This window comes from Candoia aspera, chromosome 8 (genome assembly GCF_035149785.1).
Source record: "Candoia aspera isolate rCanAsp1 chromosome 8, rCanAsp1.hap2, whole genome shotgun sequence".
NCBI lineage: Eukaryota > Metazoa > Chordata > Lepidosauria > Squamata > Boidae > Candoia > Candoia aspera.
Window position 1 is genome coordinate 23,469,086 of NC_086160.1, and position 20,506 is coordinate 23,489,591.

Sequence of the window (20,506 nt, forward strand, 5' to 3'; positions counted from 1 at the left end):
GAAGTCCACACATCTGCAAGTTGCCAAGGCTGAGAAACATGGATCTAAACATACCACACCAAAAGTAATTTGTAACTTTACTGAAACACACGGTAAAGTTTCCTGCAACTAGAGTTTGATTCCTGATGATTTAATGGATAAATCACATGGCTTTCTTGGCAGAAATCTGAAGCTACTGGTGTGGCCAAAAGTATTGGTACCCCTCCACTTTTCCCCAAAGAATCCCAATTTGCGGTGAAAGAAGTTGAAACTGACACAAGTAAATGGCATCCGCCATTCTTTATTCCCCTAATCCAGCCTTTCTCAATTTTTTGACCCTGGAGGAACCCTTGAAATATTTTTCCAGGCTCAGGGAACCTCTGCACATTCAGGCTCAAATATAGGCTGCAAGTTACAAAATTATTATATTGGTTTAATGTGTAGGCCTGTATATATGCATTAAAAGTGTTCTTAAACTAAAGAATGAAATTTACCTCTTTAATGTGAAGTTGCCCAAATTTGAAACAAGTTTTTAAATAAACCATGATCTCCCAGAGAACCCCTAGTGACCTCTCACAGAACCCTAGGGTTCCATGGAACCCTGGCAGAGAAACCCTGCCCTAATCTAATATTTCATAGCACACTCCTTTGGAGGCAATAACTGCAATCAAGCATTTTCTCTAGCTCTGAATAAGACTTCTACATTTCAAAGCTGGCAATTTGTCCCATTGTTTTTGAGCAAACTGCTCCAGTTGTCTTAGGCTTGATGGACTCCTTCTCCCAACTGTTTCAGGGATACCAATAGTTTTGGCCACGTTTGTAGCTTTTTCCTAGAACTTCCCATTCAAGTACCAGCCAGAGCACAACGCTGCTTAACTTTGGAGTCTGCTGAGAAAAATAGCTGTTAAAGTCCTCCAACACAATAACTGCATGTATTACATGCAATTACATAGGTTTTTATATTGCCTCTCTTTTAGCATTATGGCATCCCTGGGAAAAGCGAAATGAAACAAATACTGGAAAGAAAAGGAAGAAGGAAAAGGCATTAAAACTGGAGGTGGAAACATTACAAAAACTAGCTAAAGAGAAGAACAATGCTATTGATCAGTTCCTCCTGAGTGGAGATGAGAAGGTGAGTTGTAGTTTCCAAATCACTACATATTTATTTAAAGGTCAACATGCTTAATAACCTACATGTATTCTTTTAGGTTTTCTAAACATGCTAACATGTGACTCATTTGAAATTGTAACTTTTGAAAAATTAACTAATGCAGACTTCTTCATGCTGGTATCCTCCTGCTGTGATGTCTTGACATATCATACCAAGCTGCCATTTATTATATATTTATTTTTTAAATTTGTCCCGTTTTTCTGCTTAGACAAGCACTCAAGGTAAGGAAACACTAAAAAAATAAGATTTAAAAATATAAGATACTAAAATTATTAACAATTTAGAAATGCATCCTCGATTTTCTAAATGCAGAAAGAACAGGACCTCAGTGCAATTCTTTGGGAATACAGATAGTCCTTGGGTTATGACCATTTGTTCAATGACCATTTGAAGTTACAACAGCACTGAACAAGGGGGACTTACGACTGGTCCTCAAAGTTGCAGCCATCACAAAGTCCCTGTGGTACATGATTGTGAGTCAGGCACTTGGCCACCGGCTCACAAGTATGACAGTTGCAGCATCCCACAGTCACGACTGTCATTTGAGATCTTCCCTGCTGGCTTCCCACAAGCAAAGTCAGTGGGGAAGCCGGCAGGAGGTTGCAAGTCACTCCTGCAAGTTGCTCCTGCTTTTTCTCCTCAGGAGCTCCCAGGTGGCATGAGGATCTCATACTCCATAGTGCTCGCCCACTTGCCCATACTCAGTAGCACGCACCTGCCCATATTCCATAGTGCCCACCCATGGCTCCTGCCCATACTCTGTAGCACTCACCCGGGGCACCTGCCTGCCCATAGCTCTTGCCTGTTGGCTTGCTTGCCTGGGACGCGGTTTCAGTGGCATAAGCAAGTGCTTCTGGACTCCGTCCTCTTCCCACAGCATGGTCATGTGAGGTCCTTGTTTAATAACAGTGTGGACTGCCAGGATTACTATGCTAAATGATGTGGTCACATGACATTGCGCTTTATGACTGCATTGCTTAGCAATGGAAATTCCAGTTCCAATCACTGTAAACAAGGCAGTTGCTAAATGAGGACTGCCTGTACATTCAGTATGCAAAGATCTTTCAGTACAACAGTCTGCTACATTTTGTACCAATTGTAACTTCTAGACACCTTTCTGTGCAGCCCAGCATAAAGCATGTTGCAATAACTGTTCTGAATTTAATTTAGTTTATCTGTTTTAGTATGGAACAATATAATACGCCACTCAGAGTCATGTATGTGAGATGGGTGACTATATAAATTTGCTAAATATAAGTAAGTAAATAAATAAATCATTTATTTACTTTGACAATACTGTATATTGTCAAAGTTTAGTGCTTCTTTATTTCATAAAGTAATCCAACATGCATTGTTGCAGTGCATGTTGCAGTGCGAAAAAATAATCACCCCTTAGTTCAGTGAATTAACTAAAAGGAGTATCTGGAGCCAATTGTGTGAATACATATTTAAAATCAGGGCTGATTTGGGCTAATCCTACCCTATATAAATCTCACAAAGTTTGATTCCTTTATCATAGTAAAGTTCTCACTATATAGATTCTAGAGGCACATCATGCCCTGCACAAAATAAATTTCTGAAGACCTCCATAAATAAAGTCATAATAGGTATCAGTCTGAAAAAGATTATAAAATCATTTCTAAAATTCTGGGGATCCACAAATCCACGGAGATATAGTCTTGGAACGGAGAAGATCTGGGACAATAGTGAATTTGATAGGCCATCCTATCAAAATCACTCCAAGAGCTTAGCATAAAAATGTCCAGGAAATAACAAAGAATCCCAGAATGCAGTCTGAATGGTCTCTGCCGCTGGTATTTTGAAGGCTCTTTGTCTGGGCCTTTGGGGAAGATGACTGAAGTCTCCTCTTATCCTAGGTTATTTTCCAATGTTTCCAACCAGTTAACCTGCCATGTTTACCCTTCTTTTTGTCTTTTGTTGTTTTTAATGCTATTTTTTTAATGTTTTAAACCATTTGTAAGCCACCCAGAGTTGCTGAAGATTGGGTGGCATATAAACTTTAATAATAATAATGATAATAATCAGCAAGGCAGAAGCCTTTGCATAGGAGAAAAATGTTGCCTAACTTGCTTGCCCTCTCCCCGCCCCCCCCCAAAAAAAAACCCTGGATGAACCTCTAGACTTCTGATGAAAAGACAAATCAGTATTATGTCTGGTGGAAGTCAAAGAGCGCATCTCATGGTAAGAACATCATACCAACTGTCAAGTATGAAGGTGAGTGTCATGATTTGGGGATGCTTTGCTTCCTCAGGATCTTGCTATCACTGATCAAAGCTCCAATTATTGCAGCCAGAGGTGATGCAACCAGTTATTAAATCTAAGGAATTTTTTTTTCTCAGTGGCACTCTACATGTTTAGTTACAGCAACGTTTTCTCAGATTCATGCAAAAACATGGGAAAAGTTGGGCTGCTTTAATGAGTAACAGAGATGCTCTGCTCACGTTACTTGAGAACTGAAACACATTTCCAATTCATTTTTGAAGTAAACACAGTCCTACTTTTTAATTTTAGTAGTTTCAAACAAAAGTCAAATGAATGGGTTTTTTTGAAACTATCATACAGTTTTTGCCAGATGTCAAAGATGTTTTATTGTTTTTGAAATAACCACCTTTCTCTTTTCTTAGATAGCTGTGTGTTCCTACTATGCACATCATCTGTCAGTGTTCAGCTTGGAAACTATGTCCTATCTCCATACTCTTGAGAGCAGAGAATCAATGCTTTTCTTATATAATGCTACCTTAACATATACTGGGCATTATCTAGTGCTTTCCAATTACAGTGAGGAGGAAAAAGTCAGCTATGTAACACTATGGAATTTAATCACGGGAAAGGTATAATTTCTGAAATAATTGGGCAACAATAGAAATCAACTTTGTGGCATTGTGGTTTCCAAATCAAAAGATAAACAATCTAATCTCTCTGCAAATAGTTTACGAACGAATGCAATTTATCTTGAGTATCACTCCCTTTCATATTACACATTTATTAGTTTAAAATGATGGAAAATATTCCCAGTTCTAGAATGTTTGAATTAGGTATTGTCCTGTCACCAATCTATTCTGCTATAACCCAGATACCCAGACCTACTAGAATACCGTTTTTTGAGTACAAAGGTGCAAAAAATGCCCATCAACATCTCTTTTACAACTCCAAGAATAGGAGCTAAATATTTCAACTCCTTATTTTGCATTTTGAGGCATATGGGAGGGGTAAAACAGGCAGAATAGTCTAAATGTTGCAGATGACAGAAACCTTTTATTCCTTAAAATCTCAAACCTCTTTCCCAAGAGGGTCCTGGCCCTGCCCAGTTTTGAAGTGTGGCCCTTTACATATGGCCATTTTACTTTAGCCATTATTCCTGCATTCCTTGCCTTTCCACAGTGCAGCCAAGCTCTGGAAGAATAAGGATGAACAGGAAAACATTACCTGCAATGAGTTATTGATGTAGGCAAACATACATATCTTGTATGTAAAGTTACCCTATAACCAATTTATACAACTCATTTTTCTTTCTTATAAAAATATAGATTAGAAAAAGATTAAAAAATGAGCCTAATGTCTGCTGTACAGCCATTACTGCTGATGGCAGTAGGATCATTTTTGGAGTGATGGTGGATAACCTGTAAGTAAATACTAAAATTTAAAGTTCTTTCTAGCAATAAGTGTGTTCAATAAATTGCTTAGCTGCATTCTACAAAGATACTTATGCAGCATGGCAATACATATACAGCTGGAGACATTTATGTGGAATATTAGTATTATATATTTTATAACAATTCAAGAGAAAGATGGACAATTTTGTTATGTACAGAAAATGTCAAAGATTGTCCTAACAGTCAGGAATCACGCTGAGATGAGGAATAGGTCTCTAGTGTTTATTGCTGCTACATAAGACAGAATCCTAACAAACTGAAGAAGCGTGGGAAAACCCAGACAGATAAACCCCAAAAGTTAAGGTGGGTCTGATCTGTGTCTCTTTGAATGGCTGCTTAATTCCTCAGTACTATGCATGCGTTTTCCCCCCTGGATAGAGGCCCCCTCCTGCTCGCCATCAGTACTCGTGACAAAGATCAAGAAGATAAAGACAACTGTTCCTTGGACCCATTTTGAAGGCCCCTGGCAAAAGAGTCTACAAATACTACAGCTTTAAGCTCCATAGCAATAAGTTCAAGTTAATACTATCTAGTGAGATATTCTTGTGTTTAGACATGTAGGCATTTATTCATAATAGCCAGAAACAACTTGAGGAAGCTTTGAGAGGTTACAGTATATATTCCAAGTACAACTTGCCTCCCCACTAATGTGGTAGGAGTAGATGCTGCATCACAGACCTCCCTCCAAATTCCCAGGAATTTCAAAAGCTATTGACTATTAAACTTAATATATTCCAAAATATAATATAAGAGGCATTAGATATGTATATAGAACCAGTTTGGTGTAGTGATTAAGATACCAGGCTAGAAACCAGGAGACCGTGAGTTCTAGTCCGGCTTTAGGCACCAAGCCAGCTGGGTGACCTTGGGCCAGTCTCTCAGCCCTAGGAAGGAGGCAATGGCAAACCACTTCTGAAAAACCTTGCCAAGTAAACTTCAGGGACTTTTCCAGGCAGTCTCTGAGAACTGGACATGATTGAATGGGAAAAAAAAGATATGTGTGAATGTGTGAGGTGGATCCAACTATATAATTAAGATGTACTGTTGTTAATTTGTTTTAGCATGCCTAAATTTAGACCAATCACCTCCACTATTAAGCAGGACATTGAATAGATTAGGTTAGAATCTATATGAAGATGTATTTACTTCTATACAGTCTATTTCTTGGACAGTACATGGGGATTACAGAAAGGCTTTGATAGTGTGAAACAAGTAAGACACTGAAGGAGTGATTCAAAGTTTTGCTAAAGTTAATTATAATAATATTTAGCAAAATATGATGCTATCTACAAAACAATTATTAAACATGTTGTTTCTACAATTAAAATATGCTATTCTTCCGATTTCACAAAATAGTAGGTCAGGCTGAAGGAAAAGTGAAGTTTGTTAATTACATATATATTATTATCCATTCTGAGCAATGTTCAAACTGATACATTCTTTTCTCGTGGTTTATAGGATTAAAATTTGGGATCCATTTAAGCACAGACACAAATTAATCCAAGGTTATGAAGGTCTTGATCTGACTGTAAACAGCAAACTGCACATATTAGATGGAACAAAAGCTGTTCTACTTGCAGGTTTGTTCATAATTTATATTCTGAAGCAGCATTTTTTGGAAACAGTGAGTCAAGACAACCTATTTCTTTGACAAGTCATTCAAAATGTCTTATTTATTACATTGGTGCAATCTTCTCAAAAAATTGCTATCCGCTAACAGTGGCTAATAGCTTCAAATTTGAATGTAAAACAAATATAATTTTGCACTGAAACTAATTTCTTTTATAGGTAAAAAAATGTGTTCATGACATACATTCTTTTCATTTTTAATTTTATAACCTGTCGTTTAAAACTACATTCCAGTGAAAACCCAAACTTAATATGCTATTTGATCCTAAACATCGACATAACTTACAGGAGAAATTTCTGTTTGCCATATACAGCAGCATTTTAAGAGTACTCAGAATGCATCATATTATTTGCTGGCATACTTAATTTCTGGAATTTATAATGAACACTGAATCAATTAAGATACACTTAACCTACTTTATTTTTATCCAAAGTTTTGGCAGCTTGTAACTTGTAAAGCCAAGGGTCCCCAAACGCTTCAGATCATTGACCCCTTCATGAAGATTTGGATTGTTCATTGACACCCAAACATTTATTATATGAAAATAATTTAATAAATACTACTTTAACCAATAATGCTAGGAATAATAATAGATATTATTATTATTCTATCGCTATGGGTGTTGAGAACGTACTGCCTCTCCAACAGTTTAAGGTGGGAGAGTATGCTCAGTACAGGAAGTGGAAGTGAACAGGAATATTACACATAAGTATATCCTTCTTGGACAGGGAAGATGAGAGAGACAAGGGGAGGGTGGAAGGTCACAGACACACAGCACAAAGCACACTGGTAAATAACACACAGCTGACAGAGACAACTCAAGGCTGCTCTTGCTGGCAGCTGACCATCCAACCTGGATAACAGTCTCGCCGCTAGCCACCTCACCTTCAGGTCTAGGGACTGGTGTGGAGTTCTACAGAAATCCCCAAAAGATTAATTGACCCCAATCGACCTTCTAACATTTATCAATCACCTATTGACCCCCAGCCATTTATTGATCCCCAGGGGTCAATACTGATCACTTTGGGGAACCCTGGTCTGAGCTGATGACTTCTTATATTTAAGCAAATGTACACATGAAAAAGAAAAAAAAATAAGATTAAGATATACTTGAAAAATTAACAGCGCTTGCCATTGCTGTGATGTAAAATGTCTACCTAAAAATTTGAATGGTATTAACATATATGTATTTTTGCTTAAAGCTATGCATCTTTTAAGTTAATCAGATGTTAAAAATCTTAAACAATCTTGTCAGATTATGGTAAAAACACTAACTAAAGTATATTGTACCTTGAAAGATACATTGTTCCATTACTTTCCATTATAAGAGCCAGTTTGGTGTAGTGGTTAAGGCATCAGTCTAGAAACAAGGAGACTATGGATTCTAGTCCCACCTTAGGCACAAAGCCAGTTGGGTGACCTTGGGCCAGTCACTCTGTCTGTCAGCCTTAGGAAGAAGGAAATGGCAAACCACTTCTGAAAAACGTTGCCAAGAAAACTGCAGGGACTAGTCCAGGGAGTCAACACTGACTTGAAGGCAAAAAATATAACAAAAAGTTACTTGCCATTAGAAAATAGACAATAAATAAACCAGTATTTCCTATACAAATCAATGGTGTGACCATATCTATAATACTGTGTACAGTTGTGGTTACCAATTCTCAAGTAGGAGCACCAAGAAGGTGCAGAAAAGGGCCACCAAGACTATCAGGGGACTCAAACATCTATATCAGGACATGATGCAACAGTTGACCTGTTTAGCTTAGAGAAAATATATGAGGAAATATGAATAAAGTTTATAAAATTATGCATGAAAAAAGAGTGAACAGTGTGAAGTTTTTCTCCATCCATACTACGATGATTAGATGATATGACCAATGATATTGACTGGTAGACTTAAAACTGACAAGGCAATATATTTCTTCATGCATATAATCAACCTGTTGAATATGCTGTCACAAGATGTAGTGTTGGCCACTAGTACATGGTTTGAGAAGGGGACTAAACAAATTGGTAGAGATAGGTCTAGCCTTGGTAACTGGGTGCTTCCTCCAGGCATAGGGACAGTTCACCTGTAAAACTGCAGGTATATGGGTGCAACAGTGGGAGAAACCTGCTGCCTTGATCTCCTATTTATGGACTTTTTGGTGCACTTGATGGCCCATCATGTAAGATGCAATACTGGCAATATGGACCTAGACCTCAGCCAGCAGAATTATTCTCATGTTCTCATTCAACCACAGAAAGTTTGATAAAATATCACATTTATGAAATAAATTATAAGATGTTGCTGTCATATACTTCATTAGGTTAGATGGAATAGGGATGTAAGCCAGAAAAAACTCAGTCCAATAAACAAGATTCATATACTACTAAGTTCTGAAGCAAATCTTGTCTTAGGAATTTTTGGTTTCCCCTTACATTCACTTATCTTTGATGTTCACATATTCGGCAGAATGCATGACCAAACAACACAATAGCTTCCATCTGCATCAGTCACCCTTGCAAAATTGCAAATGAGGAATTTTCATTTGATTTATTCTTGACCAAACAGGAATACAGGCTATTTGAATGGCAGCTTAGATAGGTACCATTAATAGTCTCATTATAATGAAAAAAAAGTAATGGGTTTTCCCACCAAGCCTCTTTAACCTTTTACTCCATTACAACCAACAATAAAGCTTGGGTTGGAAAGACCATTTGTTCATCTCAGTTGCTCATTTCCCTTTCAGACTGCCTTGGCTCTCAGATACTTTGAACTTCTTAGAAATGGAAAAAGTACAGCTGAAGTACAAAGAGTGGCAATGGTTGAAGAACCAAGTCCAAGTGGAAAGTTTCTGGGATAACAAACTGCAGATATGATTGCCCATTCTGTACTTATGTTTGCCTCACAGACTAAGCAGAATGCAGCCAACTTTCTTTTTTCTGGGTAATAACTTTTTGGGAAAAAAAAATTGGCTTTAGGGGTTACAGGTCACACCACCAGAAGCCTAATGTCACAAAAAGGTGACATCAACACACTTTGCACACTCTAGTCTTGAGGTGGTTTGTTTTGTTGTTTGCCCACTACTTTTGAAATGTCACTGTAGCACACAATTCAAATGGAAAGTTGAGTATACTTAGCTTAAGAAACAAATGTGCCTCCAAAACAGGAAAATCAGCCTGGTTTTGGGGGGTGGGCAGGGGGGAGGCAAAAGTTTCAAGGAATGAAATTAATACCTTATGTCTCTAAAACACTGAATGCATTTTTTTTCATCTAGTGCTGAAAATCCTGGCCCCACTTAGGGTCACAAAGGGAGATGCATGCAGCCCATAGGCTGCAAGTTGTATGCCCCTATCCTCAGTCATATTTTTTTTAGTATTGTCTTAAGAGTGTGAACCCTGCCATCATGGTTAATAGATCAGGACTCACAGCTTAGTGCGCTGTGAAAACATAGCCTATTGTGGTTTATTAAATCATAGTCAATCAAATACTATTTAGCACGATGTCTACAGTGGTTCAAGAGGGAAAAGATGGTTCAGTGTACACGTTGCATGTGTCAGCAACTCTTTAATCCAATGGATCTTTTCCTGAGAAAAAAGAAAAGCTGTGTAAGCCGAGGAAAGTATTGCAAACTATGCGCATGAGCATCCCCATGTGTTCCGAATCACTCTTTTCTTCTTTGAAACCAGATTGATGCATCATCCTAGTACTTTACAAAATCTAGACATTACAAAATCTAATATTCATTCAAACAAAGCTATACAGTGTTATTGGTTTGCAAAGTTTAGCCACATGGAAGCCAAACAGAGCCCACAAGAAGAGTTATCTTTGCATAACAAAACGGTACAAGCTTCAGTAAAAATGTTGAGAATGGAATATAAAAACAGACTTAAAAAAGAAAAAGAATGTTTGATAATTATGCTTATGTATAAATTACAGCTATAAATCCAAACTTACCCACTGAACAGGATACTTCTGAAGAATACAAGTGGCAGGTATTAGTGTAGCAGTGCCAAAAAAATAACCCAAAATACTGTATCTTATTACGTTATTGCATTAATTTCAGCATTTGATAGTCTATTATATTTATCACTAGGAAACTATACCAAAGGGTTTTTAAAAATTATTTTGTGGCTATGGATTCAACCAACATAAGAGGGTTGTTACTGAAATCAAGGAAGTGTCCAAGCAGGGCCCAATGTCTTAATATGCATTTCCCTTTCCCACTTTAGGTGAAGTCAGTTTCTGGGATTTGGAGAACGGCACACTTATATCCATCTTTACATTTGATAGCAAAATCTCTTGCATGACTGTTGCCTGTGACAAAAAGACAGTTCTTTTAGGCTTGAGCAACAGCTCTACTCTCACCACTTTGAAAATGAGCATAAATACTGCTGGAAGTTCAACAGGAAAAGATTTGTTTGGAGAAGACTCATCAAGCAGTGAAGAAGAACTTGGAAGTATTTAAATGAGAGTTTGAACAAAATGAAATCATGAGCATTAACAAATGAAACTCTGTGTACTGGATATAGTTTAAAAATAATTATCTTTGTTTTTAAAAAATGCATATAACATTGACCTAAAAGGAAGACAGTACTAATCCCCCTATCTGTAAATTAGTTCCCCCTTCCCCCTACTAATTGCCTGCAAGTTGTGGGAGGAGAAAAAGTTGGTATCTTACCTTTATGTTTAGAGAAAGATATGGCTGATAACATACAAATAATGAAAGTAACTGGCAGAAACAAAAACAGAATAGGAAGCTGCTATCATCAGCTCTGCCTTTCTCTTGTAGCCCCATATTGTAGAGGATTGTGCAAGGGGATGAGAACCTTTTAGCCTCCACTCCTGTGTAAAGGAGAACTCAAGGGACACTGTATAGTACACAGTGAGGAATGCAAGGAGAATGCAGAGACCACTCTGACCAGAGTCATAAACGTAAGAATTACTGAACTCAACTGGACTTAATGCAGAATAAGCCAGTACAAAGGCTTTAATCACTCTATTACTTTTCTGCAGAGAAGGGGTGTGGGTAGGGCAAAGAAATTTCCATACATCAAGAATTTCTTCCCCAGTTTATACACATCATTTTGTGGGGGGGGGGGGGTCTCCAGGATTTGTTTCAACTGGAGTTTGCAATCATTGATGGACAAGTTTGTTTTTTTTAATCTTCCAATTTTGGAGACATTTTAATGACTTTAATTTTAGCAAAAGCATAGGAACAGGATGAGTGACAATTTAATTTTTAAGTTATATTTAGAGAACATTACATAAAGTATTTCAAGTGGAGTTAGCCATACTAAGAAAATCCTTAACATGTTATATTTTTGTTTAGCAAATGTATACAATATTCATTATATAAAAAATTAATGCAACTCTTAGAAATTACAGGCATGGCCAAAAGTATGGTACTCCTCAGTTTCCCCCCCCTCCAAATCCCAATTTGCTGTGAAATAAGTTGAAACTGACAAAAGTAAAAGGTATCCACCATTCTTTATTCCATAGTTCACACAGCAGACACTTTGTTTTTGATATATGACTTAACGTATTCTTGTAATTAGTAAAACAAGTAAGGGGTAACAATACTTTTGGCCGCGTCAGTACAACAAGCGGAGAGACTGAACAGTGGCTTGTAAGGAAACCTAGACAAGATGTATTCTCTGCAAGAAGAAAGGGTGCCAGTTCTCTTTGATATTGACTATAAACCAAATCATGATTAAATACACTATTAGTCCATTTTGTGAGGCAACTTCATTTTTTAGTCATGCTAAATATTGCTCAGAGCCAGTCTGGTGTAGTGGTTAAGGCATCAGGCTAGAAACCAGGAGACACTGAGTTCAAGTCCTGGCCTAGGCACAAAGCCAGCTGGGCTACCTTGGGCCCGTCCCTCTCTCTCAGCCCTAGGAAGAAGGCAAGCCACTTCTGAAAAACCTGCCAAGAAAACTGCAAGAAAAGAGAAGAAAAGTTGTCCAGGCAGTCTCCGAGAATCGGACACAATTGAATGGATTAAAAAATATGTATCGCTCATTAATACTTTTTGGTTATACTGAGAAATGCACAGATAGGTTTTAGGTTCTATACCAGTGATGTAACGTAGAATATATATGCTACTATGTAAACTGCCATTTCTGACTATTCTTACCTTCAGCTTTTTATAAGCTACTCAGCTAAATTTGGAAGATGAGAAGGAAACTAGGCAACCCATGACCCACTGGGTCATCCTTTCAGAGATATTTCTTTACCTAAACAGAGAAACAGAATAACCACAAAAAAGGTAGGCAAAAAAGCAGTGGGAGCAGGAGCAATTCCCAACTTCCTGCCGGGACCCCACTGACTTTGCTTGTGGGAGGCTGGCAGGGAGTATCGGAAATCACTCCCTCCTCTTCAGCTGACCTGTGGAACTGCTTGCCACTTTGCTGGAGAGAGGGGAAACAAAAGGATCTGCAGACTACAAGGAAACTGCACACCCTGCTCCCCATCCTGGTGTGTCCCCAAGGGTCCCCTCCCTCCAAGGAGAAAGAGGGCTCACCCGTTGACTGCCAGCACCCCCCAGCCAACCCTACTTCTCCAGCAAGCATCTGAATTGCTCCCTTGTCCTTCCCTCGCTGCCCACCGCCATTAAGAGATTTCAAATTTCAGCCTTGGTTCCAAAGCAGCCAATCGCTGCTTGCCTGTTGGGCCTTGCCACCCAACCAGCCCATTGGGTACAGGGGCCAGAGTAAGGCAGAAAAGAGGGCAGGGATACACCCCTCCCATCTTCCCTTGCACCACGCAACCTATGGGTTTCTGGGTAGTCAGAAAGTGCAGTGGCACTGAAGCGGCCACAACTTTGCCAAATTTCAATCCTACAAGAGTAATGGGTCCTGGATTTTGGACACATTCTTTAATTTAGGCCATTTGAGGTATGTTGATTCAAAAACTGTTGCCCTATGATACACTGTTTCACCCAATTGAAGGTTACAAACAAACACTGAGAGTTTTAGTAGTATACAGGTAACACTTCACATCAGAACTCTTCTCATTCTGCTATGTAAGACTGTTGTAGGCTGTCAACAAGATTTACGGAACCAGAAATGAGTGTATATTAAATGTAGTAATAGCCAAGGGTGTTAGGAAAACTTCAACATTCATTTAAAAATGCTGGTTTTCACTAGCGCTTTAACAATGTATTACAATTACTGTAATCAGATACATAGAAAAATACATGCATTCTGTAGTACTGCAAGTCATATCCTATATAGAATCTTATTTTTCAATCCCATTCTCTGCTAAACCCATCTCACAGTATGCTAAGTTGTGGTATTTTATATGCCAAAGAGAAGCTGAAAAACAAACTAACAAACCCTATTTATTCAAATTAAAAAATATATTCTGCATACAGAGTTCTTTGGATTCCAGCCTATGAATTCATGATGGAAAAAACTGGGGCAAAATTCAGATCCATTTTTACAACCAGTATTTTTTATTCATAAATCATAGCATGCAAAAGATTAGATCCAAGTAGCTGATACACTCTGGTGGCACATTTCTATTTTCCATGTGCTTATACTTATAAAATTTTGAACCAAGAAGGAGATTGTCAAATTACATCAAGCAAAGTCATATTAAAAAAAAATCAAAACAGAGCTTCATAGCAGTAACACAGTTTCTCAAAATAGGAAGCATTATAATTCTACTAATGTAGGACTAAGAATCAGTTTTCATCAAAAGTAGAGACACAGGTATTGTGGCTGCTCTCATCAGAAGTTTAGATATTTAATGCACATCGTTCTCCGGTTACAGAAGTATTATATCTACAAACAGATGTGAATATGTAAGTAGTCTGTTTTATGATAATGATGTTGTAGTGCACATACTAGTCAATTAAAGTTAACATTCTTCCAAGTTTTACACACAATCATCAAATTACTGTGCATTTTCTTTCCTTGGATCATCCAGAAAAGTAAGTAGGCAGAGTAACAAGTGCAGAAGCACATTAGCAACTTAGAATTTCATTTATCTGCCCACTGCACAACTGTATTTGGTGGGGGGAGGAGCAGATACTCAAAATAAAAACATAGCTATATTATGAATGTGCAATTAGTGTCCCCCTAACAAAGTAAGACATAATATTTATGGCAGGCTATCCCACTTGACCATGACATACCTCATGGTCAGTACAGTAGCACACAATTCATGAGAAGCAATTTCAAGTTCAGCATAGATATAACGGCCATATGAAATAATCCAATCCTGATGTGGAACAAGAGTTTCCAGTTAAACTGGGGAATATCTCTAGTCCACGTGATACAGTTTCGCTACCATGCTTGCAAAATAACTATTTTGAATATTTAAATTAGTTTGTGATCAAAACCATGTTTGTAGTATCCAAGCTTTTTTTCAAACCTCACTCAAAACATAAGAAACTGCCAAATGTTATTTCATACTGTAGGAACAACAATTCAATACTGGAACTTTTTTCTTGGGCTGCTTATCTCTTTACATTAGGCTGACTTACACAGACACTGTAACATAGAATGAATAAAATGAAATCCTCTAATCTTCTAGAGAAAAATAAAATGACTGGGAAAACCTATAGCATTAAATTAGGCACTGAGACTAAGACTACAGCTGTATATCATCAATTTCAAAACTGTTCTAATAGATTTCGGATACCTTCAGTTGTTATTTGTTTCTAGGACATGTCATAGTTCTTTAGATAAAAGATTTCATTAAAAGTTGCTATACTTCGGTTGAGTATTTTCTCTATGCCTATAGGACTCCTCTCCTAGAGTAACTTTTTCCTACTACTGCTTTTTTGCTCAGCCCTAAAAACCTGGAAAGCAAAATAAATTATTAGACCAGTCAAACTTACCTCACAAACTGATCTTACAGTATTTATGTATCCTTTGAATATCTAAACTTTTCAACATGATTATATAGGTTTCTCCAACATCCAAGGAATTATGAAACAAGATGGCACAACAGGACTTAAGAAACTAAAGAACATAGTGAGAAGAACAAGTGGGTTCAGTTCAGGACTGCAATTAATGCTGATTGCAACTCTTCCAACATCAGTATTTGTTTAATATACTTTCTTTAAACAGACTTATAAAGTCACCACAAGATTAATATAAAATAAGTTAATGACATATAGGTAGATCACATGGAAGACACAAAGAAAAACTGGCTTTACATTTTCAAAGGCTTAAAATTGAAAGTTTGGCAATAGAGTCAAATATTATCTTTAGGATTCTAAAGACTAAAAGCATCATAGAACTAACATGTTCTCAGCAAAATGAGCTATACTCAACTAAATTTACCAATGCAACAGATGTTAACACATTAGTTTTAACATGATTATCCTTCCAGTCCTTCCTCATCAGGCATCACCATAATTCCACAATTAAAAAGAGTGAGGAATCTGGAATTCCTGAATTCCTTCTGTGCTACTCCCATGTGACCCTGTTTGAAAATTTTGGTTATTTAGTGCAGAATATTCAAAAGCAGAAAAAGTATTAACATCTGTGAACACTCCATTAGTATTGTACACCTTAAAAATTATTGCATAGTTTTATGCATTATTCTAAAATACTAATCTGCTTATTAAATAGTTTTTAATAGAAATCACACAAGTGTCTGTGCATTTAGAGCATTTACTACCTTGATCTTCTATCCTTTTTGGATTTGTCTGTACATTTATCCATAGTCTTCTCATTGTCTCCTCTGCACTTTGGGCAATACCATTTCCCCTTTGGTTTATAAGTAAGTCCGACACATGAAAAATGAAACCACTCAATGGGACACAGATCATTGTCACAGCCTATCATTTCTCCATAAGACACTTGGTCACAAAGACAATAAGTTGGCTCATTAGGGTCAACTGCAAATTCTACTGGTGAAGCTTCCCTTTCTTGTTTAGCTTTAGAGCGTTTTTTCTTCTTAGCAGATTTGGATCTTTTTTCTTTAGGTGGCTGGTCATCATATTCATCAATTCCATTTGCTATATGGCATATATCACGGCTTTCACTAGTACGCTGCCGACGGGGTCTTCGTGAAGATCTTTCTGGCTGACATGGATCCTGCTTTGACTTTTCAATAGGTTTTTCAGTATCTGACAGATCTTGAAAGCACTGGGAGTGGGACTCTATCTGCCGGGCTCTGTTCTCCACTAACTCAAGCATCTGAGTAACTATTTGGATTTTTTCGTCTCCAAGCTCTTGACTGTTGATCAAAGCTCGCTGAAGATATTGCTGCAAGCGCTTTTTCTGTACAGGATCATCTTCAGCTTTATATTTCTCATACACTTCATCAATTTCTTTCAAAGCTTCTGTTGAAAAGCATTACAAGAGTATCACAAACTCAAACTCCTTAAATCACTGCTTTATATGTTATGAATATTACTTATAATATGTAAATTATAGTAATATGCCAGGGCTAGTTCTAGGATCCATAGTGCCTGACAAGATCAGCAAACTGCTACTCTACTTCTGGCAGCTGATCTCCTGTTGTGGGAGTGGTGAGCGAGACACTTTAAATTGTTCTGGGGCCAGTGAGCCAGCACTGCTGCAGTCCCTCAGCCTACTTTGCTCTTGCCTCACTTGTTACCTCCAATGAATAAGGGCAAGGAGCAATGCCACACTCTTTTGAGATACTCCTCACCCTTCACCAGACAAGAGACTATGGCTCCCAGGTCTTACTGTTTCCTAGGTCCTGCTTTGGGCTGCAGAAAATGACTCAGAGGGCCACACGCAGTTCATGGGCTGCACATGTGAGATCACCATTTTTACAAAATAACAAACCTTTACGATAAAAAAAAATAATCCTCACTTAAAGACACTGTAATATTAAAAACTCTTCAGTTCATAAAGACAATGCATTATTTAACATACAGCACAAAAACCAAGAATTGGAACATTCAAGAATTGGAACATTCCATAATGCAACATCGTTGATTGCAGGTCTTAAAATGTTATATTTGCTTCGGTGGATTTAAAATTAAAATGGATTCCTCAAAAGATTTTATTTTGAGTTTACTGGATACCCCAAAGAATATATTTGAAAGGATGGACATCAGATTTTCTCTGTTGGCAATGTAAAAAAATTGACTCATATGATTTGGTCCTATGAATCATTGAAATTCTTTTGGAATATATTTTAATGTACATAGATTTATTGAATTTTTTTTGTTAATCATATTAATGTTATGTTAAATTATGTCCTGAAATTTTAGAATTTCACTAATTTTGAGAAGTGATGGTTATATTGGTCCTGGCATGTGCTAAGATAATTAGTTTGAGAATTTGGAAAAGTAATAATATTCCTCATATTAAGGATTGGATTCAAGAGATGTGTGATTTATTCATTTTTGAAAAGGCAATTTTACCAACTAATCAAAAAATGATTCAATTTTTTTTTGTGGTATAGATTTTATATTTTGTGATGTTAGACAATCATTATATTTTCCTAATATAGATTTAGAAATCTGTTTGACATTTGATTAATATGTGACATATATCACCACTTTCCCCCTTTCTGTTCTTTTTTTGTAGTTCTTCATAGAATTCTTTCTTGTGTTTTTTATTTTGTAATTTTTCTATTTCTTTTCTTTTAAAGAAATAAAAGAACAAACCCCAAATAAGTTTATTAAGTTAACTAAATATCTTTGATGTTCTAATCTAAGCACTAGCAAGTAAAACCTAATCTAAATAATATTTGAGCAATTTATCCATTATCTCCAGTATAATGAGGACGTTTCACTATTGCATAAATCGCAGCAACTTTTGGAATAAAAATAGGAACAAAAGCTTTGGCAGCATAGTTACAAGAGCAATACCAAAACTGCCTTATTCAAGGTCTAAAAAAATAATACTTCACTTTTAATACATTAAGGAAAACTCAAAATGCTTGTTTATTTGATTTATATCTACCTTTTCTCTAGGATCTCAAGATAGTGTACAAAGCATGTCACCCCATCTCCATTGTTCCCTACAACAGCAACCCTGTGAGCCTGGGCTTAAAGTGACTAGCCCCAACACAAAAACACTGTAAAATTATATCCAGCTATCTAAAAAAAAGGTTTATAGTGGCAATCCTCAATATTCTTCTAGTATAAATGCTGCTAAATTCAGTGAGCCTCCTTTATAAATTGGTCTGTTGTATGCTTGCCTCCCAAAGTAATTCTCAATTTTAAAAAAGGCCAAGATCTTCCTTCCCCTTGACTCACCTGCGCTTCCTGTTATCTTGGTCCAAAAACTCCCACTGGGAGAAGATAGTCAAGTGAGTTTCAAATGTGGAGAAGTACCCCCCTTCCCCAAAGGGGGGGGGAGTGTTCTACTAGCTTCCCTCTCACCACTGATGTACTAAGAAAGAGCAAGGCACTTTATAATTGATAATTAAAACACTGTACATGGGTTTACTTATACTATTGGGCATCATATTTCAACCCTCCCCTTTTAAACATTGTTTACAACATTACTGTACTTTTTTACATCCTATGGTACTCTAAAGGGCTGACTACCCTTGGTTAAAATCCCCCATTATCGTACTTCTAGTACTGTGGGGGCAAGTAAAAAACTATCTATCAGCAAATGACTTAAACCTATGAGCTCTTAAGACTGACACTAATAATTAGAAAAAAAAAGAGACACTCACTCTCATAGCGCTGCTGAAACAGCATAAATTTACCTCCAGCTCTGAAACGTAACTGCCTACAGAGCAAGATCCCTTCCTGAATGATTCACGTGTTTGCCATATCCGGAGCATCATCCAAAACAAGGCAACATGCACCCTCGTCCCCGCCTCAGGTCGCGGGATCGTGGCCGAGGCCCTCGTGCGCGCGGCAAAACCAGGGCGACTGTCAGAGCCAGAACCCGAAGCGGCCCCAGCCGCCACCCACCCCGCGCTCCCTCAGGGCCCAAACGGAGCCTCTTCGGGCCGACTTCTCCCAAAGCGACTGCCCCTGATGGGGCGGGGGGGGGGCCAAAACGAGGGTGGCCATTTTCTCTCCCCCCAACCCAGAGTCGGGAGGAGGGGAAGGGAATCGCCCCTCCTCTTCAGGAGGAAGAGCGCTCGGACTGAGCGGAGGGGAGCGCAGTCCCCATAATCAGCTGCCAGCGCCCGTCATCGGCGCAACGCCCGCCCCCCATCGCGCTCGCGCCCCTCTCGCTCACCCCGGCAGCGCGTGTCCATCTCGCGCAGGAGCGAGGCCAACCTCTGCATGTCCAGCGGCAACGACTCGACGCACTCCAGGTAGTCTTGCACGTAGCGCGCCAGCAGCCTCTCCGACGCCCCACCGCACGGGAAGCTCGCGATGCCCCCAGCCCCGCCGGAGGCAGTGGCAGCAGAACCGGCAGCCGCCGTCGCTGTCGCCCCAGACCCCGCCCCCCCGGGCTGTTGCCCCGGCGACCCCAACATCGTTACCGGACGTGACACCCCCTTCCCTCTTCGTTCAGCCCGCTCGGATCCCGCGAGGGCAGGAGGGGAGGAAAGGGGGCAGCGAGGGAAAGACTCTCAGGTGGCTGCGTCTTTAATCGGCCGAAGTGGGGGGAGAGAAATGCTCTCCTGCCTCACTTGGAACTCCCCGCCTCTTTTTCCTTCCTCGCTCCCCCCTCGACCCACAGAGTACGCATGCGCGAGGCCCTGTCCTTATAAGGTGCGGCCGGTTCGCATTCTCCCGCCTTCCCCTTATGGCCGATGCCATTGGTTCAGCGCGGAGGGACGTCAGAAGACAAACGGGGCGGGAGGGAGAGGCGGGATTTCATTTAAAGAGACCCGAGTCAGAATTACTTTCCGCGGGTCTCAAGGAAACGTGCTGTCCCCCCGCCCTAAGCCACACCCACACTTTCCTCCAGCGAATTCTGCGCTCGGGGAGAGGAGCAGAAATAAAGCCGCAGGAGCGAAGAACATCGCTGCACACTTGCCGACCGCTGCCCTCTTTCATCCATCCTCTTTTTATAGCCACGCATGGAAACACAGAAACAGGCAGCGCCAGAATCGCGGGGAACCAAATTTAAGAAAAGCAAATGCAAATTCCGGGCAGGGTTTTCAACCACGCCAGCCGCATTGGGCCCCGGCATGACGACACGGGATCT

The 20,506-nt window shown here is 38.9% G+C and overlaps 2 protein-coding genes across 3 annotated transcripts in view; one reads left to right on the plus strand and one right to left on the minus strand.

Moving 5' to 3' along the window:
• Positions 1–11,425, plus strand: part of LOC134502268 (uncharacterized) — a 43,340-nt gene extending 31,915 nt beyond the window's left edge. Inside the window, exons 17-21 of the mRNA XM_063310503.1 lie at positions 957–1,111; positions 3,796–4,002; positions 4,699–4,793; positions 6,283–6,404; positions 10,670–11,425. Coding sequence (XP_063166573.1) covers positions 957–1,111; positions 3,796–4,002; positions 4,699–4,793; positions 6,283–6,404; positions 10,670–10,905 — 815 coding nt within the window. The 3' untranslated portion in view covers positions 10,906–11,425. The remainder of the gene's footprint in view (positions 1–956; positions 1,112–3,795; positions 4,003–4,698; positions 4,794–6,282; positions 6,405–10,669) is intronic.
• A 2,448-nt stretch (positions 11,426–13,873) lies between these two features.
• Positions 13,874–20,105, minus strand: ING2 (inhibitor of growth family member 2). 2 transcript variants are annotated; one of them, XM_063309948.1, is made up of 2 exons: positions 19,586–20,105; positions 13,874–16,743 (listed from the first exon to the last, which is right to left on the minus strand). In XM_063309948.1, exons 1-2 carry the CDS (start codon positions 19,827–19,829, stop codon positions 16,073–16,075), a joined length of 915 nt encoding a protein of 304 aa, XP_063166018.1. In that variant the 5' UTR covers positions 19,830–20,105; the 3' UTR covers positions 13,874–16,072. The 2 variants fall into 2 exon arrangements, with proteins under 2 accessions (XP_063166018.1, XP_063166019.1); XM_063309949.1 differs by lacking the exon at positions 19,586–20,105 and adding an exon at positions 19,068–19,547.
• Positions 20,106–20,506: the final 401 nt, after the last annotated feature.

Coding starts and splice junctions, on each gene's coding strand:
- ING2 (XM_063309948.1), bottom strand. CDS start 19,829: ATGTTGGGGTCGCCGGGGCAACAGCCCGGGGGGGCGGGGTCTGGGGCG. Junction 16,744..19,585: donor GATGGACACGCGCTGCCGGG/GTGAGCGAGAGG, acceptor GCTTTTCAACAG/AAGCTTTGAAAGAAATTGAT.